This window comes from Amphibalanus amphitrite, unplaced genomic scaffold (assembly GCF_019059575.1).
Source record: "Amphibalanus amphitrite isolate SeventyFive unplaced genomic scaffold, NRLGWU_Aamphi_draft 000219F_arrow, whole genome shotgun sequence".
Taxonomy (NCBI): Eukaryota; Metazoa; Arthropoda; class Thecostraca; order Balanomorpha; family Balanidae; genus Amphibalanus; species Amphibalanus amphitrite.
The window spans coordinates 633851-657242 of record NW_024881714.1 but is presented as its reverse complement, the minus strand read 5'-3'; the positions used below and the strand labels follow the sequence as shown (position 1 = coordinate 657242).

The following is a 23392-nucleotide window of genomic DNA, read 5'->3' as shown; positions in this document are numbered from 1 at the left end:
GTTAAATTTGTTCACGGCAAGTGCTGTGACGGTGCACGTGGTTGAACGCATGCGATGCGCCGACACAGGTAGTTGTAGGACCCTGGGATGCACGAAAGATATTGGATCTGCGCTTAACCTCCTGTTCAACACGATCAGATGACTTGGAAGTTGGAATGTCATTTAGTATATGATCCCAGCATGATCATTTATTATCTATTCGCGGAGGTTCGTATGTGCCGTCAGTATCCGAGCGCAAGTCAGTTCTCTTCAAAGTCAGTGAGCTGTTCAAAAGATCGTCACATATCACCGTACTCGTATAACAATCGGTTTCAAACATGCATCTAAACCCTCTCTTCATATTCCTTTCATCCGATTCTAACTTCTCCTATTTTCGCGTAGTCGGTGTCGTTTTGTAACACATGGGCAACCGCTTCCTCGCGCCGTGACTCGAGTTTCATCACTGAGCGATGTGTTCTAGCTGGTGATAGACCAGTCGTTCAGTAGACCCTTTCGTCTGATAGCGGTTGGCGTCTCTCGTCAGCGCCACTCGTCAAACAGCTGATCAGAGGCTGTACGTGGCGGATAGAACGGACACAACACCGTGTCATTGACGTCCGAGCCGAGCGGCGCACGCGCCTCGCGCGTCAGCTGGTCGCGAAACTGACCCTGCTCGGCCAGTCGGCCCTCCTTGCCGGCGAGCGCGCGGCGCCGAATGAACGCCACCACCAGTTCGGTACTGACACGTGCCATCTGGAACGTGCATCCGTGAGCGACGAGCACCAGCGGCCGGGTGCGCTCCACGCGCCATGACGGCGTCACGATGTGTTTGAAGATGCAGCGCTGCACCAGCGAGCGCAGCTGACGGAGCAGGTCGGGGTCGACGCACGGATGGTGCAGGAGCACCACGGCGCCGTGCTCGATGCTGTGCAGCCATCGCTGCGGCGGCAGGTACCGGTACGAGCCGTAGACGGGCCACAGGGGGCGGTGGTGGCCGTACGTCGGGATACCGGCAGAGTAGGACAGGCTTTCGTTCATGCAGACGTGCCGCAGCGGTATATCGTCCGGCAGGCGGCGCTGGCAGTCGACTCGGCCAGCTTTGGGTGGCACGTCGAGCAGCCGCTGGTCCGCCGGGCAGAGGTGCGGCTCGGAGCCGTCCTCCCAGTCCCGGGTCAGATTCGTCTTGCCGTCGTCACAGCTGGGGTCTGAGGTGCCCATCGGCACGCCGCCGCGGTGTCTGATCCGGTCCAGCCGGCGTGGGTCGTTGATGTTCAGGCCGCGCAGAAACGACCAGTCATATTGCGAGTGGAAGTGCACCGACACGGGCACTGTGTTGGGTGGCAGGTGGCGCGCCGTCTGCACCTGGGGCCGACCGATACCGCGGTGTAGCGCCGCCTTCTCAAAGTGCGGCAGCGGCAGCGGGCGTGGCGGCATCGACAGGCGCACGGAGAGAGAGCCCAGCACCAGCATAGTGCCCAGCAGAAACAGCACCGAGCCGGGCCGAGAGCGCATCAGCGAGCCGGGAGACTCGGGCGGTCCGTAGCTCTCCGGGCCGGCCGGCTGCACCATCGAGCCCGAACGCTTCTTGGTGCACTCACACGGCAGACATCACCGCCACGGACAGCGTCGGAATTTTGGCGAGTAGGGTGCAGCGATTTAAACATCTATAAGGAAAATAAGCAACACGAATAATAACACTTTGACCCATTGCCCCTGTAAATCCCATCCCAGAAATGTGAGCATTCAGCGCAAATTCAGCGGGAATCCGCGGGTAAATAATGTCATCATTTGCACGGGTAGTTGCGCCTGACCTACTTCGTTTCCTGCTGATCTACCAAAACTTGCGTGGCGTGGCTTCGAAGTTCACTGTTCTTAAAATGGCTAATGGCAGTTGATTCGAATCAGGTGGAAGCTTATCGACAGTAAAAAATCGCCCGTTGCTCTCTATGGCAGTCTATGGTATACGAGCAATGTATTGGTCGCCTCACCATTGGCAGGCACTGGACAGTATAGACAGTATGAATGGAAGAAGGCAGGCGGCACATACCCCGCACGATTGCGGTAGTGTCGAATCACACACTCCAACCATGCATACCAAACACAACAGATGACACCACTGGGTACCGATGACGTCAATGAACTTCATCCAGTCACGGTAATCCTCCGGCTAATGAGACGGACGCGACGACTCCACCGCGGCTTCTCCTCAGTTCAAAGCATTAACCTATAGCCGGGCCATACCCGCTCACAACTCAACGTCCTCACGAGCAGCGCGATATATACATACAGACCGGGAGAAGGGCATGGACAACCCACATCTCCCAGTACAAAGTCAGTGCCTTTAGGCAGCATCCATCGAGCCTACTCAGCGCGGCAGCTCAGCGGCCTCCTCCAGCGCCGTCGCCGCCCGACAGTCGCCGGCCGGGAGTAGAACTCACGCGGCTCGGCAGCGGACGTCACACAGTCCGATGACGTCAGAGTGACGCCATCACATCAGATGGGCTTGTTGACGCTGGCAGTGAGGTCGTTGAGCTGGTCGCGCAGGCTGGCCATCAGCTGTCGGGTCTCTTCGTCCAGATCCTCCTCTTGGCGGAGCAGCTCCACCGCTTGTTGCTGTGGGAGCGATAGGACAGGTCAGGTTAGGAAGCCATGGCGTGCTCATTCATAGCAGTTGTGCTGAAAGGCGTTGGGTCACCAAACGATAACGACACAAATAAGCAATACAATGGGAACGTTAGAAACTCAACGCAAATAGTTATTAGTCTAAGATCATAATGTTAAGTGCATTGTTAACGGTACGTTCACAGGTTAGTACATTTTATTGAATCCCCGTGAAGTACAGCATACCGCTAACCAAATACAAGCCCCTCAGGAGCAAACATCTTTACTTTTTATTGCTACGAAGAATTTTGCCCATGCAGATCGCTAAATCTCTATGAGCTTCTTGATTAAAACGGGAAGATTATATCGTGATATCATGGCCATTGGAGGGTCTCAACATTTTACCATTTAACTCAGTTGCCACCAAAGAATGCCCGTTGACAACTGCAGCCGCTTCTACGGAAAACTCCAAACCCCGTTCACCTGTCCGCCCCCGCTGCCGATTCCCGTCCCCACGCACCCCGTTCAGTCTGTGTGAGTACCTACCACTATCTGTTTGGTCTCGGCCACGGGCTCAGCGCCGCCAGCCGTGTCCGCCATCACGGGGCTGCCTTTGAGCGACATGAGCACCTCGCGCGGCCGGTGCCGACGGATGGTGCTCGGCGCCTGCCGCTGCACTGTCAGCGGGTCAAACTTGGGCGTCACCGCCGGCGTGGAGGCGTGGAGCGGCCGCAGCGGCTGCAGGGGTGTCACCAGCGCCGACGGAGGAGCCGCCGAGGACGCGGCGCGCGTGGCACGGCCCGTGCCCCGTCCCCGTGCCGCCGGTTTCCGCTGGCGGACCGTGCGCTCCGCCTCGTCCAGTATGGCGTCCACTGCCGACAGCGTGTCCGTTGCCTTCGCCATCTCTTGCTCGTCATCCTGCACAGCAAGGGAGCAGCCACAGTTAACGAGCTGAACGCTGAGAACTGTAAAACTCTGCCTGCTGAAACTCTGTAACACCATCTATAAAATTGCCAATATGTTGTATATCATCAACAATAAAACGCCTGCAGATATACAGCCTCCACAACGTCGTCGGTAACCCAAAATAGTCAACAAATCAGTCATTAAACGTGGCAATAGCCATCTTACAACGGCGTACCTTTTTGATGTTCTCGAAAAGTTCACTTCTGAATGCCGATGGTATTTTGAGGCGGGCCAGTTTGAACATGCCGTCGATGTGCGCGCACGTCTGCTCGGTCGCGCGGTGCATTTCGTACACACGACGGTCCACTGTGAAGCACGTTACATGCGTTAGAATGTTCGTACACTTAGAAAACGCATAAACGGTCCAAATACACACGTCAGTCTATTGCTGGACAAATGGTATGGGTATGGGTATACACGTCGGGTTTCCGGGGATGCATTGCACGGGTCGATACACAATCATCCGTCTGTTGCTAGATAAAATGACACCGGATAAGGCCACCGAAATACAGCAGGCCTCCTCAGGGCAGCATTCCATAAGTTAAATGCCACGCCCGAAAGAGCCGCAAAGGCCGTAACGGGCCTGGATCATAACACCCGTAACAGGCCTCGGCTGAAACAGCCTTAACAAACATCGGCCGATTTTGTCGTGCTCGGTTCTGGTGAACCTGTCAGGTAGGCACTGGATCCAGTAAGTGCAAATGCCACTGTCCCATCTATGCTTCTTTCATAAGGAAAATCTATGGATTCTATTACTGAATGCCAGATGTCAATCAAGATCCTTTGTCATACACATCCACAATCCTATCAATATTGTAACATATATTCAAAAAATAAAATGTCAACTATTCAGAGTCAGCATGAAACAATGCACCCATTGAATCATCATCTAAAGAGGAACTATGGATATGAGTTATGCAAATGAGCTGTTGACACACAAATACTTACCTTCCATGTCAAACTGTTTTAGCAGTGCCTCTAGTTTTTCATTTTTCTGATCATTTTCTGTGTCTTTCTTCTTTGTTACCTTCCGCCGTGGCATGATGGAAAATGGAGAATAATGATAAAATCTGAAAAAGATAGTTGGTAACTATGATCACATTCAGAGTCCAGAGATGAAAGTATTTTTCCTTGTCTAATGGTCAAATTGAAATGATGATAGATATGATAAATAGGTAAAGGCCAGTGTCAGGGCCAAACATCAAAACCACATCTGATCAATAATGGTTGCATAATTCAGGTGCGGATTTTGTGTCATATAGTGTGGGTCCAGACTCCAGTGTCGTCCCACTCCACAGCGGGTCGCTGTGGAGTGCGGCAAACTGCTGAACTGAGTTGGCACATTGTTGTCCAAGAAAATGAAGTAGGGAGACACAACAGAGTTGGAGAAGGAATAATTGAGTTCTTATTTGTTTCACACATCAAAATTGCAGATATCCTTTTAAAAGGAAGGCTAAGCAGACAGCAAAACAAGAAAGCATTGCTCCACAACCAAGTACCAACACAATACACATTCAATGCCCGACCAGACAAAGGCATAACAAAATAGTGACAAATTGATACAAAAGAGCATGAAACGAGGACCACATAACATCACACACTCAACTAAGAACATAATCCATAAAAATAAGTGCACCCCCAACTGCTCCAACTCACACCTTTTTCACACAACAACAAACATCGATCGCGCCGATCGCATCGATCGATCGCGCATTATAGAGTTCAGTCAGTTCAGTGATCGCGCCAGAAAAGTCATTTTCAAAATATTGCGGCGAAATCACTGGCAACTCATTTGGAAGCATTTTCTTCCTAAGCTGCGAGAAATTCCTTTACAACAAAATATTTTGGCTGCATGTGATTATTTTTGTGTGATTTACTGAGCAGCTGAGTTATTGCTTACTGTTGCAGGCTGCAAATGTGTCATGCTTATGTAATTGTCATTGATATTTGCTACAAATAATGCTCACTGAATTGTTAAAAGAGCATCAAGCAAAGCAGCAAGTGCAAAAGCAGATACAAGGTGAGAATGTCCTCAGTCTGAGTCTCACTGTCACACAGTGAAGCATGAGTCTGAGTCTCACTGTCACACAGCAAGCACATACCCATACTAATTTACCCATTTAAATTTTTTTCTCATTAATGTTACAATGCTTACACAAATCTTTGCTTGTATTTTTTTAATCTAAGTGAGCTTAAATCACCACTTTGCCCCTATGCTCGGAATTCAATATAAACCACACCATATTGATATTGTCATAAACTATTCATAGATCTAGAATATTGTTGATACAGTCACTTAGTGAGCTTAACATAACTAAACTTATTCTTAACAGCTTAGCATAATGCAGACGCCTCACTCTCTAGTCGTGGTTTGAATTATTAGCCATTCAATTTGCATTGCCAAAAATCAGTGAATGAACATTCCCACAGAAATACATTTCTGCCTTATAATAACTTGCTAATTGCTATTACCATGTCCATAAATTCAAGAATGTTAAATGATTATAAATAAAAGTTTATAGCTTTTTACCTTTTTGTACACTATTCTGATTCAGTTAGGACAATGAAGTATGGCACAATTTTCATACAAAAAGACTAAGACCAATATTTGTTCTTACACTTTGCAGACACAAGACGCAAAGAGGCCCTAGCTGCATCAAATGAACTCACTACTGCACTGGTTGACCACCTCAATGTTGGGTAAGTGTGATCAAAAAGAACTGCAACTGCAGCTGCCTAAAGCAACTCAGGTAAAAGCCAGTTACATTGACTTTTTGTCTACAGGACTGAATGGAGCATAGCTTCTTGTCAGGCACATGCTATTTAAAAGGTACTTATTGTGTCACTAATACTTTTGGCTTCATGTTTGTTGTGATTTATGCTTGCATTGTGTCTAAGTGCATAATGAATTTGATCTACATTTAGGCTATATGCCTTTTTTGGCAGTGTGGCTCAAGCCTATCTAAACCAAAAGAGGTTGGATGCTGAGGCGAAGCAGCTGTATCAGAATGCTGCAGCTTTCTCACGTCAGAGCCAGCAGTGGCTTCAGCTGATGGAGGGCTTTAACACAGCGCTCAAGGAGCTGGGAGACGTCGAGAACTGGGCGCGAACCATCGAGGCAGACATGCGCATCGTCTCAGACGCCCTGGAACTCAGCTACAAAGGTGGGAGAGATCAGAACAGCTTACAGCCCACGCCGACGCGGTGGGAGTCGTGGCTTTGCAGTTTGCGGCCGATGCCGCTAATTCCATTCACGTTGAAAAAAATAGCTAATAACTCCCTTTTGCGATTTTAGACGATGCCTGTCCCAAACGTTTTAAGTGCATTGAACGGTTATTTGCCCAGGAAATACAACAGTCTAAAGCTTTTGCTGATTAAATAATGAAGAGCTTATGCCATACGAAAAGGATTCTGAGAGCTTACGACGTCACATAATATTTAGCCCCGACATGTCGAGCATCATCGATTCATCAGTTTGCTCTTGCTTCCTAGTATTACTCTGCACTTTGCCTGATGCCCTTACTTCGTCAATCGACCGTTCTCGGCAGCGGTAACACCGTCTTCCGTTTCAGCTCACCGCGAGTCGTCGTAGCGCAGCTCCGGCCGGCTCGATTGTCGCGGGCTGCTACGGGTTCGCGAGTGACAGGTCAGACACTCGGTCACCAAGATGCCATGCCCGTGGTTTGCGGTTACTTGCTCTTGGGGGTCACATAATGGAAAAATACGAGGCAGAATCGCGAGGGTCATTCAAAGAGCTTCGTTATGACTGAAAGGTAGTTCACATCAGATGCCTAGATTTACGTTATTTACAGTACTTTATCCTGGAGGTGCCAATTATTGTCTTGTTTATGCTTTGTTTACGTGATCAGTGTCAGTGTGTGTGGCGCATTTACATGTTCAAGCAAATATATCACTAAATAATATGCACTTTGAGCAGAAAGTGTTTTTAATCAAAGGTCGCCGCTGCCGCACTGCACCTCCCGTTTCCCGCGATTATAAATAAAGCTTTATCAAGTGTCACTTATATCACATTAAATAACCCTTGTACCATTCTCAAAACACACCAGCATCCACTCAGAGCATACAGGTCCACAGAGAACACCACAGAGAACAGGCACCACTCCCCGTGGGATTGGTGCCTCATGAGAGAATCATGTCATTGACATACACGCGGCATCGTGTAGATCATAATATCTCCAAACAGCTGTGGGCCTCCGTTTCGCCAAAAGGGCAGGAAGTTGATAATGTCTCTGAACACCGCACAGCTGACACAAGACATTGTCACTCCGATCGTCGAACCACTAGCAGTCGCCAGTGCACATGCAGCGATGGCCCGACGAGCGGATGCGAGATGCGACGTCCCTTCCCCAGTCCCATCCGACCCCCATCACTTTCCCAGCTGACGTTCGATGGCCTTGATCTCGTCGGTGAGCGGCTGTCGGCGCTGGATCTTGACGAGCTGGTCGGCGTCGGGCGTCACCTGGCCGGCCTTCACCTTGTCGGCCAGCTGTGTCACGTCCTTCAGCTTCTTCTTCAGGTTCTTGAGCCGGGTGCGCAGCTCGGCCTCTTCACTGGCGGACGGCGGCAGCTCTGGCGCGGCCGCGATCGACGTCTTGGACAGCTGCTCCACCAGGCTCTCGTCAATCACCGGCGCCGGGGGCTCGCTCTTCTCAGACTTCTTCTTCGGCTTGGACTTCTTTGGTTTTGCAGCAGGCGCTGTGCAAATAGAATTCCGGTGAGCACTATGAAAAGACATGCAGCTTTAGAAGTGTCGTTTCGGGAAAGATTGAAAAATGTTGAGATAGGGACAAAATGTCAAACAGTGTTGTCAATAATCACGTTACGCATGCAATATTAACGTATGCGTTAAAGGGATATAGCATCCAAACGCCAATAGCAAATACCATATTATCGAAGACTCAAAACATTGAGCTTTAAACCATCGAAAACGAAGATCATCGAAAAATCCCCTTATTCCCGAAAGGGTTCGGACTTCGGAGTGGCAGATGGTATAAGATGATGGTGCTGTGATGTGAAACCTTAGGCTAATAACAGATGAACCTATTGAATACGCTTTAAGCCGACATAGAATGCAAGAGATGCCCCTCCATCACGCTGCTTGGCTGACGGGCCAGCGGCCTGTGGTCACGGTACGGCGCTCACCTGCCAGTCCGGGGATGGCCGACTCCCCGGAGCCGAGGTACCGTTCGGCGCGCTCGGCCGCCTCGCGACCGGCCCGGTGTTTGGCCACGTCGTCCGGCGCCAGCCCGATCGGGTGGTCCTTGCGCCCCTTGTTGAACTGGCGACCCTTGCTCTCGTATCTGCCATTGCACAGAAGAAACGTCAGAATGTGTCCTAAAGAATGCTTCAATCAAATGGGAATCAGGAACTCCCAGGTAGACAAGACAAGCATTAATAAGTTATTCAATTAACCACACTGTTTTCCCTTTGTCGAATGTGCTTGCAAAATTATATTCCCACATGCACAGGAATGCCGCATGAAACAATTAACACCTAGGACGTTCCCAGCATGGGCACTTACAAAGGCATTTCATCCTGGGGTATGTATCCTTCTTTCACTCTCCTGGCCTTTCTGAATGTTCCATCTGGACGCCTTGAGCCAGGAATATATACATCTCCTGTAAAATGTAAAAAAATCTGTCAACTCCTACCAACAGTATTTTCTTCCTGTAATCAACCATAAGCATCAGAGGCAGATCATCACAGACTTGATCATTAGGCCTGCCTGATAGTTGAACTTCAATAAGTTAATTTGTATGCCTGATAAGATAAGTAGGTAGGTACTACCTACCCATCAAAGAAGGAATGAAGCTGCAACAAGAGCACTGATGGAATATTGATTGAATGCTGAGAATTTGTACCAGTTTGGTTTCCAAAACTCTGGCACAAAGGGCCAGGGAAACTGCATGACTTACCAAAACAATTTGTGCAGAAAAAGAACCTAAGTTTAATCAAGTATCAAGAAAGTAGAATGAAGGGCATTGAAAGTACTAGGGTGATGAGTTTGTATGAAATTCCAGGAAATATAGAGACGAGTTATTGCGGGTAACTGCCTCAACCGGTGCTCATTCTGATAATGACTTGGTCCCATAATGAGAACAAACCAACTACACTTACAGGTAATGATGCTTTCCAAGTTTAAAGACATCAACATTTAAACATTTAAAGACGTCAACTTTGATAAATATGAATATATAGATCAAACGCCTCTTAAAACATAAATTCGTGCGTCACATTCGTCAATGAAAGAAGAAACTGGCTTTCAATAACAAAATAAGTGAAATATTGTGAAAGGAAATTGCGGAAAAATTAAAACAATACGTACTTACCGTTTTCATCCCTTATGTATTCTTGCTGAGACATTTTTTTCTGTCAGCAAACGTGCAGTGTATAAAGGGAATGCCTTCTCAAGGTCGATGAAGGATTTTCGTAGGCGCAGGGGAAATACTCTTGTTCGTATTTCATGCCATATGGCACGTATTACGTCATGGTTGTTTGCTTGCAGCTGGCCGTGGTTGCAGGGTTTTCGCTGCATTCTTATCAGGGGCGTCGCCGACGGGGGGGGGGGGGGGGGGGGTCGGGGGGGTCGTGACCCCCCCCCACTCTTGAAAACTGGGGGTGTCGACCCCCCCACTTTTTGCGATGCTGAGTATGCTTTTTTAGCTTTTATGTCAGTGAAGCAGGCGTCAGCAACACCAACAAATACATCAGACTCAAAATCGCTTCAAGAGCTCCCTAAAGCCAATTAGCCAATTACCTAAAGGTCAATTAGCTGTGGGCGGGGAACACCAGCACAACAATGTTTTTAAGTAGCCCCCATCCTAGTACCTTTTTATCCCTCAAAGGATTGGACGCGCCAAAACTGCCCCGAGCGTTCGTCTGATCGTTTTAAAAAAATGGTCGCAGTCGATTCGTCGGATCAGTACCTAACTACAAAACTACAAACTAGCCTCAGCCCCATGGCTACCGTCACAAACTAGCTGTACATACAGTGCACATGTAGGGGAAAGGGAGTCAGATGGATAACCGTCTCGGGCTTTCGCAAAGAAGTCGCGCAAAAAGGAGCCGATTGCAACAAAACTTCCGGTGCGCTCGAGTTAATCACCTACTTAAAATAAATCGATATCCCTGATTCAAATAAAGATGACCTTAGTTCACTTTTTCATAACGTGCTTTTAATTGATAGGGTAGTTTTTGGAGCTGATTTTGAACTTAGCGCCCATCTGAACATTTAAGAAGTAGTTGTGTTGCTTATTCATATAACATGCTAGGAAGCAATCGGTGGTGGTCATCCACTATTAGGTACTGGTCGATCTGACCTGACCTGATCTACCCCAAATGCATGGAGTCATCATCTTTGTTCAAAACTAAGATAACATTCGTAATCAGAACCTCGAAAAACCATCACAACTTACATTCGTTAAGTTCTAGCAGGTCCCGAGTTTCTCTACTTATTGGCGATGACCTGAGTCCTGAGATGACCCGAAAACTTGTAAATGGGTATCATCGGCTTTCTCTCGTCACGGGCAGCATGCTCTTTTTTCCGCAAACCTGTAGATCGATCAGGGGTCGAAAGCATGCCTCAGCGTTAGTTAAGTATGCGTTATACGTTAGCGACTGGGAAACCACCAATAGAAGGGCTTCAGTGAAGCAGAAAACTATTCGATAGCTCTTTTAACGCTCTTTCGCTAGCTTCGCGTTAGATTTCATCTCAGGTCTATGTTTGGCCCATAAGAAGGCAAACAGCTAACTGGACAGATTCTGCCGAAACATCTGCTTTGCAATAACTTTCGAAACCGTGAATTCGTATGGTATGTACATATGTTGTCTTGTCACCACCGTCTTGATCTCTTTGAGACGCGTCACATGAGTTAAAATTTGACCATTCAGAATTAACGTTAAAACGACCTCAGGTCAACGTTATGTCCTGATCGAAAAAGGACCTCCTGCTGCATATGAATGGATCCGTGTTGTTGAGCTGAACAGTGAACACCTTCCAGGTGCTGTCATCGCTCTACCGCGTCTTCGTCAAAAGTTGTAGAAAAAAATGCTGGTGGCCATCGATGGACATTTCCACTAATGACCTTTCGAGTCATCACTCGCCATAAGTTGCACTCTGTCCCTGGCAATGATGAGCTGATTTGTCATGGCTCCAAAGATATTTTGCGTTTCTGACGAACTTTTTCAAAGCAGGAGGCATTCGTGCTTTTTCTAATTTCTCAGGGTGAAGACTTCCATTTCGCGTCTAGCTAGACGCGTCTTAAGTCTTAGACGCGTCTAGCTGGACGGCGGCTGCATCTATCTGGCGACAGCTTACTTTAGACGCGTCTTGCTTGGAAGTCTCCGTCCAACAGTTAGACGCCAAGTTAGACGCCAACTTGGACGTCTGCTCAGTTAGATGCCAGTTGGACGCTAGTGGAAGTCTCCACCCATTTTCTAATGATGAGGTCACGTATTTGACCTGCCTTCAGATCATAGATGTAAATCCTCAGTTAGAATCATGAATTGCTGACACGTATAACCCCATACATTAGGTACCAATACAGTGTACCAAATTTCGAAGTTATTGGGAGAAAAGCTACAAGAATGGCGAGAGGGGAAAGTTTTTATAGAGGTATACCGTATAACTGAACTTGACATGGCGACCTGACCTTAAGTGACCAGTGATAATTTTTACGCAAGTGATGTAGGTAGGTATACCTACCTAATAGGTTATACCAAATTTGGCGGCGCTGCGCGCCGATTTGTTACACACGCACACACACACATACGCACGCACAAAACTGGGAAGTGTGGCAAAAAAAAAACACCCCTACCCATCGGGTGAAGACTAGAAACCTGACCCCCCCCCCCACTCAAAAATCCGTGGCGACGCCCCTGATTCTAATAGAAAGCCGATACGTTATTCCGTTGACTCATGAGATTTATAATTTGTAATTAGCATGTACCTGTCAATAATTTGTGTCAACTTTGTCAGGTTTCTTTTTAGAATGCTGGATCGTGGTGACGTCATTTTGTAATGTCATTGCTGCCATATTTCAAATAATTTGAATTCAAAGGCGCCATTTGAGGCAGTAATTGGCGCACAACAAAATAATTTGTTTCTGGAGATGTTGTTGTTGTTGTTGAAGAGTTAGGGCTGTTTCTGGAGAGAGAAGTTCTTGGATTATTTTCATACCATTATTGTTATTGTATTTGTAAGTTGAAAATTGAATTCACTTTCAAACTTTTAGTGTGCTTTAGCCCAGTCCCAGACCATTTTTGAGACCCTATTTTTATACCTATTTTGATTTCATATTCCACAATATTATCTGATGATTTGGTTCTCACTCAGTGTCAGTGGCTTGGTTTGTGTCTTGGTGTTTTTTTTTCTTCTAAAATTCCACCCAAAATCGCTTGCATGTTATTTGGGATTTCGGCACATGAAAGTCTCAAAGATGTCTGGTCTAGTGTATGGATTTTTCCAGTCAGTTAGAATCGTTATAGTTGCCTGTCTCTGGACACTTTCCACCTTTTGCTGGTCAGCTGCTGACCGTCAGCACGATTGAAAGGGCGGCCCATATGATGTTGCAGTACTTGAGGTGCAGTCGTACCAGGGTCTTGGACAGAAGAGGTAGTGTGATGGTGTTGATGTTTTTGAAGGACTTGTAAATCACAGCAAAGGTCTGGGAGGCTTGTGGTGTGGCCGTGTTCCTTGAATCTCTTGTTAAAATATACTTGAGCCAGAAACTTGCCAACAATGAGAAAAATTATGTTAAAAGATGGTGCTCTATGCCTTTGTGTTTGCAGAACTTCCTTTGTGTCAAAATGACCACCTTGGTCTGAAAGAATAATTTTACCAGTTTTGATTTTGCGTCCCAAGACCACAGCTTCATTATTTAAGCTCAACAAGTATGGAATCACATAAATCTAAAAAATGACTTCTTTTCATGTGCATTTATTTGGTCTTAATGTTGTCTTGAGTCTATCCGCAAAATAAATATTTGGCCCTTTACCCATGTCTGCAGAGTCGCAGACTCCGTGGACATTCAGGCGACATACAGAGGGCAGGAATTGCCATATGTGTGTTGCCTGATTGGCTGCTAGCTTTTTTGACCACGGGAGCCGGGACAGCCGCAGACAATTGAACAAGGCCCTGTTGCTTATAACCTAATGACATTGGCCATCATGACTCCTATTTTATCCTGCGCTTCCATGTCTGACCGGTGACCCTGACCACCAATCTGCCTGTGTGTGCTGTGTAGGCCGGTATCTCTAAGCGCGATGGGACGCCAGCGGCGGGGTAGCGGCACGGCGGCGGCGGCGCGTGATCGCCGGCCGGCCGAGGAGCCCATGGAGGTGGACGCCGAGGAGCGGCCCGCCGACCCCGAGGAGGACGAGGATGATGAGGAAGAGGAGGGAGGAATCCGCATCGGCGACATATACCTGCCGCCGCCGCCACCGCCCGCCTGCACCTTCGAGAGCAACGGGCCGCGGCTGGTCATTACGCACATCGAAAATGAAAACTTCAAGAGCTACCTCGGCAAGCAGGTGCTCGGGCCTTTCCACAAGGTGAGTGGCTTGGGCTGTATTTATACGTTATATTATATCATTTGCATGTTTTCAGACTAACCCCGCGTTCGATGTCTCTCGGACGGCGAAGATTCTACGCTGTCCGGCCAATCACGTTCCATAACCGCAGCCGAGCCCTCGCTGACCTTGGACGGGATTGGCCGGACGACGTAGAAACTTCGTCGTCCGAGAGACATCGAACGCGGAGTAAGTTTCGGGGATTGATAATAGATTTTTGATAAGTTTAAACCATACTTTTTCATGTGTAGATATTGCATCGCGATTTTTTTGGTCTCGCAATAGATGCTGCACCATGATTGGTAATCGTGCTCGATATTTATCGTCGCCTAGCATCGCAGTATGACACCTCATATCCGGCGAATATACTCCTGATTAGGTGTTAACCGCCTGTCGTCTGCTGGCAGAGTTTCACTTCTATCGTCGGACCAAACGGTAGCGGAAAAAGTAACGTGATCGACTCGATGCTGTTCGTGTTTGGATATCGAGCTCAAAAGATCAGGTGAGAAATATAGGGCCACACTTCCCTTACAATATGCTATTCGAAAAGGCTGTGTTTATTGAGCTTTTCTAAGAATTGAAATCCGTTGCTGTTAACCGTAATGTGTCTTTGTGTCTTACCTCGATTTTTTCTTTGCTATTTGCTTAACTTCGTAGCATGATGTGAATTGAAATGCTTGCTTGGAAATCGTACGGTTTCATTTTTATTTAACGTTCGGTGTCCGCCAGGTCAAAGAAAATCTCTGTCCTCATTCATAACTCGGATAACAACGAGAACATCGACAGCTGCACGGTCGCCGTTCACTTCCAGAAAATCATTGACAGAGTAAGTGGACTGCAGCAATTGCGACATTGAGACGTGATAGAGGCCTGTGCTGTGTGCATGATAGAGTTGTGTTGAATACACAATTGTTCATTAACCCGCGCCCCGTAGGGGGGGGGCCGAAACGGCCCCCCCCCTGTCCTTTTCGGTCGATATCTCCTAAACGGCTGGAGATATCGCCACCAAACTTTCAGGACCCCTCCGGGCATCAATTTTGCACATTGTGACCAAAAATTTTTCCAGAGGCTATGATAGGTTGGCCACAAATGACGTCAGAGTGACGTCATGTTCTGTCATTTTCGACCGAAAAAAGACCTTCGCGAGAAGACCTGTCAGGACTACAGCTTTGAAGATACAGAAAAATGATTAAAACATAAAAGGTGTAGAATTGACAGGGCTACAAAACTGCTATCTCGAATTTTTGAAATTTCTGAGTTTTGACCCCCAAAAATCAAAAAAACATTTTTTTGGATATATTCGCCAAAAAATCCAAAAAGTTTTTTGAGTTTCGAAAAAACCGGAATATATGTGATAGTGCCTACCGTCTTCTATCTACATACCAAATTTCAGATCGATACCTCGTTTTTTGGCCAAGTTATAGCGAAAAAACTGTTCAAAAATGATGACGTCAAATTTTCAAACTCAATTTTTGGCAATTCTAGAACTCGTAGAGCAAAACGAAGACCACCATTAGACTCCCCGTGACGAGCTGCATCGAATCGATACCCGTTTTATGCAAAAATATCAACTTTGAAATTTGACCTAATTTGACCTGACCTTGACCTGACCTTCACAAAAACGTGACCTAGGCTGGCCCCAAAGGCTGCCTAACCCACATAATCGCATTTGTCATGTAAAATGGACCATAAAACATGTATCACACGACACATTCATATTGTGACCCCCGGTGACCTGACCTCGCTGTGACCTGACCTGGTATCAGTGACCTCAGATAGCAAAGTATGTGTTTGACGAACAATGTACCATCGATGGTTTTCAATAAATTACCAATTTACTCGCTTTCACAGCACATTTCTTGAATTGCCTGTGAACGGTGAAAATCTGACCTTTGACCTGACCTGTGACGTCATCGGTTTGACCTAGGTCAATGAAATTTGGTCACAAGGTAGTTCCCGGGTGGGGCTATCGAACGCCGTTTGAATTTTGAAAATCGGCCGGTAACTTTCCGAGATCTTAGGGGGGGCCGATACGCCCCCCCCCCCCCCCCCTACGGGTGGTAGGGTCCGCCGGTAGCCCTACGGGGCGCGGGTTAATGTATGTCTGCGAAAAAGTAATGTGCTTATAGAGCATGCTCATTTAGCTGTGTACCGTTCTTTGATAATCTCCAACACAAGCGTCGTTTTGGCGACTGCGTGACCGTTTGTCTCGTTATTTTTATCGATATCCGTTGTCCGGCTGACCACACATTGATTGTAGATTAACGACCCACCCCTCCGCGACCGGCGCAGGGTGACGACGACTTCGAGGTGGTACCCAACAGCCAGCTGGTGGTTGCCCGTACCGCGTTCAGGGACAACTCCTCGTTCTACACGGTGAACGGCCGGCGCACCCAGTTCAAGGCGGTGGCGCGTCTGCTGCGCGCGCAGGGCATCGACCTGGACCACAACCGCTTCCTCATCCTCCAGGTCAGGACAGACTGGATCACAGGAGGGCTGCGCAGTCAGCCGCGGGGGTGGGGGTGGGTGGGGGGGGGGGGGGGTATTAGGCAGGGAGCAAGTGTGCAATATTTTAGTGATGTACGGTTTTTGTTTAAGTGTTCTCTACAGCTGGTTGGTTGTCAAACGTCAGTGCTAAACATTGTTAATATTTGATCTGCTTACATACTTGCCTTGAAATGAAATTTTCTTGGGTTAAGGTTCAGCATTTATAGTTGATTTCATTGAAGCGCACAGTAATCAACGTACTTGCTTCTGACGTGACATTTGTGTTATTGCAGGGCGAGGTGGAGCAGATCTCACTGATGAAGCCCAAGGCCCTCACCGAGCACGAGACGGGCATGCTGGAGTACCTGGAGGATATCGTGGGATCGTCGCGATACAAGGCGAGTGCCGACGGGATGTACCAAGGCACCGAAATGCCTCGTCTGTCCCGGAATTCGTAAGACCTGCCTTGGGCTCATGTTGTTCACTAGTTTCCAGTCTCAACGTTTGAATAAGTCTTTCATTTCCCTGTTGTACATTATTGGTTGTGTCAGCGCACTGGATGTGACTGTGTTGGAACGATTCGCTGCGGTGACGGATCCCTGGCGGAGACCGACAGTCGCCTAACCGCCCACCCTCTTCACCGTAGGAGCCGATCGAGCTGCTCAGCCAGCGGGTGGAGCAGCTGAACGAGCAGCGTGCCGAGAAGCTGAACCGCGTCAAACTGGTCGAGAAGGAGAAGGACGAGCTGGCCGGGCCCAAGGACGAGGCGCTGGCCTACATCCGACTGGAGAACAAGGTCACCTGCAGTCGAAACACACTGCTCCAGAAACACATGTGAGTGGGGGACGTGGGCCAGGTGGTTGTCAGACGGACAAGGGTGGTGTAATAGGTCGGTACTTTGGTAAAGTGGCCGATCAGAAAGTATCGGATTGATGGCAAAATTTGGTGAAACCCAAATTTACGACAGGACGGCAGGCTATTTCTGTCAGGGATAAGTAGCGATCTTCGTTGAAATCTGCAGACCTAGAAAAGTTTCATAGCTGTTCATCGCGGCTTTTGCATGCTTTCACGGTTAAGCTGCGCAAATTTCAATTATTCAGGTTCCTTGACTGGGTTGTTTCTTACGCTATCGTTTCTCGTGATATCGTTTCGTCTGGTACAGCCCACCGCTAAAGTAATGTGCGGTTTTACCAATCTCAACGGATGGCTTTGACTGGCGATTTTCTAAGTTTCATTGTGGTCTGGCTAATTGCTCCTAAGCTTCAGAAGCAGAACATACCCATGACTGAAACCGCACATTACTTCTGTGTGGACTGTACATTTTCTCCCCATTTCATATCCCTGTTGCCGACCATTGTCTTACTGCTCTCCGTTCGTCGCCAGTTACGAGTGTTCTAAGAACGTGGAGAAGGCTCAGACGAAGAAGCAGGAGATCGATGACGGCATGGCCGACATCAAGAAGCAGCTGGAGGAGCTTGCTAAAAAGCGACAGGAGAAGGAAGACGAGATGCGCAAACTGGGAAAGTAAGTCACATCGGCTGGCAGCAATCAGAGCAACTGTTGTGAGTTATGGAAATCAGTCGTCCTCAATGGTGAATTTAACTCTAGGTTGGCACTCGAAATCAGCTCGATCACAAATCACTCGAAAGCAGCCTCGACTAGCAGCTGGAATTGTGGTAAAATAGTCATGTTTATTTCTTTTGTATTATATTTTGCACTATTGTCTGTGTAGGTATAACTTTTTCAGGCACAATTGCTTATAATGCTGTAATTTGTAACCGCTTGTCCTGTACAGAGTACCTTTTTTGCCACCCCTCCGATTGTTCTGACGTTCTATCTCTTGCCGACATTTATATAACGTAATTGGCTCTTGTCCCTCCTACAGAGAGCACGACAAGCTGTGTAAGCAGAGCGAGGAGCAGAACGAAAAGTTCAAACAGCACCAGACGGATGACATGCAGCTCGAGGAGAATCTCAAACTCACGCGCGCCAAGATGAAGAAACTGAAAACAGCACTGAAGACGGACAGGGAAAAGGTGGGCTAGCGGTTTTTTTATATTCATCGTGCTTAACTCAGCTGTTCAATGGATGATGGATATGTTTTCATTGAGAACCGTAAAAATTGCGATTCTAAAAAAAAAAAAATGTGTTAGGATGCTAATAATGTCATTCACTCAACTTCACCAAACACCACTGTCGTCGAATCCTTGTAGCTGTTCAACTCCGCTTTGACTCTGACGTCCTTGTCCCCCGTCAGCTGGAAGGTCTGGAGAAGGTGCCGGAGGAGAACCGTGCCCAGATCGAGACGCTCACTGAGCAAAAGGGCGGACTGGCCGAGGAGCGCCAGCGTGAGGACGAGAACTTCCAGCGGGTGATGGCCTCGATCAAGTCTGAGACGCAGCAGTTCCAGGACCAGAAGGACCAGCTGGAGGCGGAGCTGGGCGGCCTCAAGGAGACCGTCAACAAGACCAAACAGACGGTACGCAGAGCGCGGGCGAGAGGCGGGAGTGGGAACTGAGCAAATACTCGACAGGGCCGATCCTGTCAGCCTGCTTTATTGCTATTGGGGATTTCACAATGTCTTACTTTATCGCGGTATTTTCAACAGCTTATAACTGGTTTGCCTAAATAATTTTATGGTTTGTCGCATAAAAAAATCAGATGGAGGCATAAAGGCGCTTGGACCTGACTCCTTTCACCGATCAAGTGAATACGGTGCTGTTCATTGTTCAATGACCTGAACTGGCCCCCTGTGACCGGTCAGATGACCGCTACACTTTGCAATGACCTAATCTGACGTGACGGCCTCTGTGACCCGTCAGATGGACGTGGCGCGGAGCAATGACCTGACCTGACCCCTGTGACCGCTCAGATGACCGCTGTGCTGTACAATGACCTGACCCCTGTGACCCTTCAGATGGACGCGGCGCGGTACGAGCTGGACATTTACGTCGGCAATGAACAGTCAGAGAAGGCCAAGCTGGTACAACTGGAGACAGGTCTGGAGACAGCGCGACAGCACGAGGCAGAGAACAAACGGTAAGGCCCAGGCTGTCAGACGTCCATACGATGGTGATTGTAGCAATGCTGTGTATTGACGCAAACAAAGGGAGTGCGTTTCCATATTTCACACGCGTTTCGCGTTTTAGTTGGTAACTGCCGATATGTAGTTGGTCGTACTCCGTGAGCTGACCAAGTTTTGGACGTCTTCCTGAACATAGCATTGCAGAAGTGACCGACTGTCAGTCTGCTAATTGAGGTAGCGCAGTGGCATCGAAAATCCATTTAACGGAATGATGTATCAGAACTAACTAGACCAGAACACTAACCTCAGCGTCACAACACTAGACCAGAACACTAGCCTCAGCGTCACAACACTACAGCATGCTTATTGCTTATTTACGATGGCGGATGGCTTGAAGTGTTTCTGTGGAAAGTGTACGATAACCGCTATGTCTGCCGTATACCCTGGTCCGCTCTAAAATTCAGTTTTACTAATTTGATTTTAATTTATTCTGCGACAAGCTATAACGTATGCCTTTAAACAAATAGGTATCTATCTTTAACCCTCGCCCGCACATGCCATTTTCCCATCCTAGAACGCACATAGGGAGGGGGGGGGGGTGCCACCCCCGCGCCATTTCGTTCTTGCTTGAGATAGAGCTTCGCGGTAAAGACGAGCATATTCGTTGGGAAGAGACGAATCCAATGGTAGGTACTTAATTTTACCTCATTGGGTCAATCATTGACCTTCCAGGTCAGGTCAAGCTAAAAAATGTTGCTGTTTGGGGCCACCGTTCGAATATCACGTGCGGTGCCCATCATATACCGATGGCGCTGCCGTTTGTGGTGCCAAGCCAGCTAGAACAGCTCTTTGTCACACTATCCGACTAGGTTTGTATACTGGCTGTGGTCATTTCAGGTCAAGCTAGGTCAATGTCAATGATACGTGTTTGTATGTCTGTTATACTGATGTGTGCATCGATTGATTTGTGTGTACCTGACCCTATTGCATGAGATCATGATCTGGGAAGTTTTTACCAAAAATGCAGTCAAAAAACTTCACGAAAATAAATTCAGCAAGCCTAAAATGCAATGTTTTTAGATGACCTAGGTTGACCTTGACCCTGACCCTGACATCTGCACATCGTCGAATAACATGTTCCATGATAGGTGGGAGGTAAGACTAGCAAAAACATACCGAAATCAAGGTGTCAAAATCCCACAAGACCCATAGCCAACGCAAGATGTTGAGTATTGATTATTGGGTCATGACATGACCTGGAAAACAAGGTTATATCTCCGAAACCGAAAACCACAGAAACCTGAAATTTTCAGTGGACGCTGAGAAAGGATAGAGAAGCAGCTATACCAAAAATCAGGCTTCTAGCTTTAAAAATGTTGAGTGCAGAGCAGAAAAAGTGCCTGGGGGTGGCAACCCCCATGTGCGGGCGAGGGCTAAATGAAAAACTATCAAAGGAAACAGAATGATGTACGATGCTTGATTCATTACGGCGACAGCAGGAGACCGAGAAGAAATGTAAGCTAACGATTCTACTGGGTCGTTTTGTAGCATTTTCTCAGAAAAGTGAATATTTTAGTTTTCATTTCGCCGAGAGAGGCAGAACGCGCAGTTTCCAATACAGCTGTAAATGTCACGTAGGAGAGAGTGGGACAAAGCGGCCACCTTAACGCTTCTTACGATGCTGACGCTTGATTTTTAAGCTAGGGAAGAATCTTTCTATATCAATGTGATCCCTATTAAATTGCCTTTTATTTCAACTGCGTTTCATTTACAAAGGTGTTCACACATGGGAGATATTGGCAAGGCTTTTAAACCTATGCGTATTGGCCACTTTGCCCCATACCCTGGGGCAAAGCGGCCACCGGCGACTTCTCAAGTCCCAATGTGAGAAACAGAATAGTTGCCTCATGTAAGTACGATTAGGGTATTTGATGGTGACAAGGCGAGGATGGATGCTTACTTTGTCATCTTCCCATCTGTAGGTAAACAAAGAAAGAATTTTCATTGAAAAACATTTAATTGCATTTATTAAAACCAACGTTACACACATTCGACGCTTCAGGCATGTATTACATGTATATGTTACAGGGAGTATGAGAAATCAGTTAGTTTGCAAACTACCTAGGGAGTTTGCAAACTCCCTGAACGATCAGGTAGTTTGCAAACTCCCTAGGTAGTTTGCAAAGTACCGGAGGCCTCTTGCACCAAACTACCTACCTAGGTAAATTCAGATTTTACCTAGATTCTCTTGCACCAAACTACCTACCAAAAAACGCTACCGTGAAAATTTACCTAGAAATTCTACCGAGCGGCATAAGAACTTACCAATTGTTAAAATCCGACCGGCTGTTTTCCTCTTGCACCGAAAGCCGGATACAAGTACTCGCGGAGGAATTTTTGACGGTTTGAAGGTAAACGCGGGCTTCCAAAATAACTAGCAAAACCTTAGGTAAAATGATTCAGTTAGTAACAATAGGCACAATATATGATAATCCACGGGTACTTTTATGTAAATTAGGCATTACAAAATGTTTAGACAATGATAAATCAATGTTTTTATGAGTGAATAATAATACAATTGACCAAATGCTCCATGGGTTCACAGAGGTGCTTCTCCGTACCAAGGCGATAAACCTCCGTAGCAGAACAGCCAGGTTGAAGACTCACTCGTTGCCATGGAAACGAAGCTTATTTGTTCAAGTAATTTAATATCAAAATAACTTCTATCGGTATTTACGTAAATAAAAAATGATTTCATAATACCAAAATGTATATTAATAAAAACAATATCCATTTAATTGTTTTCTTAAGTTACTATTTGTTTGCGCCCACAAATAATTCGTCGCCAAACAGCCAATCAAAACAAATCCTAAAAACGCGAGCTGTCAAATTTACCTAGGTAGGTAGGTAGGATGGTGCAAGAGAAGCTACCGCCGTAGGTAGATTTACTAGGTAGGTATTTTGCCGATTCTACCTAGCTAGGTATTTTGGTGCAAGAGGCCTCTGGTCGAACAGGTAGTTTGCATACTCCCTAGGTAGTTTGCAAAGTCCCTAGTTAGTTTGCAAACTCCCTAGGGTTGTTGCAAACTACCTAGGTAAAATGCGAAAACGACGAAACAACAGCCATATACGAGTACATATGTAGTTAAGACGCGATGAATTGGTTCAGAGCTCAGAATGAAGCTTGGCAGCAATGGTGCATAACGAGACGATGTGGTGTTTTGATGACGCTCTTTCGCAGCTTAGTGCTTACTATTTATGTTTGTCTTGCTCGCAATTATCACCTTACAGATTAATGTCTGCCTTTTTCTTGTAGTCGACAACATGTTACGTTGCCATCCACCTTCTTTCCTTGGACGTCAGCGGCCTCTCCTCCACTGGTCTGGTGTCCATCAGAAAGCGGATGACGTCGCCATGTTCGGCGTCTTCCACGACTCGAGTTATTGCCGCTCAACGCTTCCTCCCACTCCCGGAACCTCTGATCGAACAGTTCGCGAGACATTCCCACAGAACCACAGAGCAACCACAGAACAGAAATTGCGATCACTATGCTGCCTCTTCACACTCCGCTCAGCACTGATGACCCGCCTGCACTGAGCACCGTCCACCAGCCGTGACCCGACAGTGCCTTCCATCCGTATTCCACAGGTACAGACTGATCTGACCTGTCAAGCTCAGGGCAGTCGACTGCTGGCTACCAGGATCGAGTGGAAGCGGGGCGTTGGGTTGACTAAAGATGACATC

General features: G+C 47.3%; 4 protein-coding genes across 10 annotated transcripts in view; 2 read left to right on the top strand and 2 right to left on the bottom strand.

Annotated features, from left to right (window-relative positions):
* Positions 1-139: 139 nt before the first annotated feature.
* Positions 140-1751, bottom strand: LOC122385446. The gene has a single exon (XM_043373739.1). The coding sequence runs from the start codon at positions 1546-1548 to the stop codon at positions 520-522; it is 1029 nt and encodes a 342-aa protein (XP_043229674.1). The 5' UTR covers positions 1549-1751; the 3' UTR covers positions 140-519.
* Positions 1752-1936: 185 nt separating this feature from the next.
* On the bottom strand, positions 1937-5276 carry LOC122385447. 2 transcript variants are annotated; one of them, XM_043373740.1, is made up of 5 exons: positions 5203-5276; positions 4495-4616; positions 3722-3852; positions 3127-3498; positions 1937-2592 (listed from the first exon to the last, which is right to left on the bottom strand). In XM_043373740.1, the coding sequence occupies exons 2-5, from the start codon at positions 4586-4588 to the stop codon at positions 2473-2475; spliced, it is 717 nt and encodes a 238-aa protein (XP_043229675.1). In that variant the 5' UTR covers positions 4589-4616; positions 5203-5276; the 3' UTR covers positions 1937-2472. The 2 variants fall into 2 exon arrangements, with proteins under 2 accessions (XP_043229675.1, XP_043229676.1); XM_043373741.1 differs by having other exon boundaries at positions 5183-5206.
* A 97-nt stretch (positions 5277-5373) lies between these two features.
* On the top strand, positions 5374-7469 carry LOC122385449 (biogenesis of lysosome-related organelles complex 1 subunit 1-like). Its single transcript, XM_043373742.1, has 4 exons — positions 5374-5566; positions 6174-6246; positions 6493-6710; positions 7119-7469. Exons 1-4 carry the CDS (start codon positions 5506-5508, stop codon positions 7136-7138), a joined length of 372 nt encoding a protein of 123 aa, XP_043229677.1. The 5' UTR covers positions 5374-5505; the 3' UTR covers positions 7139-7469.
* Positions 7470-7557: 88 nt separating this feature from the next.
* LOC122385443 (structural maintenance of chromosomes protein 4-like) overlaps positions 7558-23392 on the top strand; it is a 48785-nt gene continuing 32950 nt past the window's right edge. For 2 of the 6 annotated variants that reach the window (XM_043373723.1, XM_043373722.1), the window contains exons 1-11: positions 7558-8281; positions 13812-14118; positions 14544-14638; positions 14866-14962; positions 16429-16605; positions 16917-17021; positions 17270-17457; positions 18007-18147; positions 18509-18659; positions 18881-19102; positions 19541-19662. In XM_043373723.1, the coding sequence (XP_043229658.1) occupies positions 7956-8281; positions 13812-14118; positions 14544-14638; positions 14866-14962; positions 16429-16605; positions 16917-17021; positions 17270-17457; positions 18007-18147; positions 18509-18659; positions 18881-19102; positions 19541-19662 (1931 nt within the window). In that variant the 5' untranslated portion in view covers positions 7558-7955. Of the gene's footprint in view, positions 8282-12617; positions 12765-12884; positions 12903-13361; positions 13459-13811; positions 14119-14543; positions 14639-14865; positions 14963-16428; positions 16606-16916; positions 17022-17269; positions 17458-18006; positions 18148-18508; positions 18660-18880; positions 19103-19540; positions 19663-23392 lie in introns of those variants that run through there. The other 4 variants (XM_043373727.1, XM_043373725.1, XM_043373724.1 and 1 more) reach the window with 3 other exon arrangements.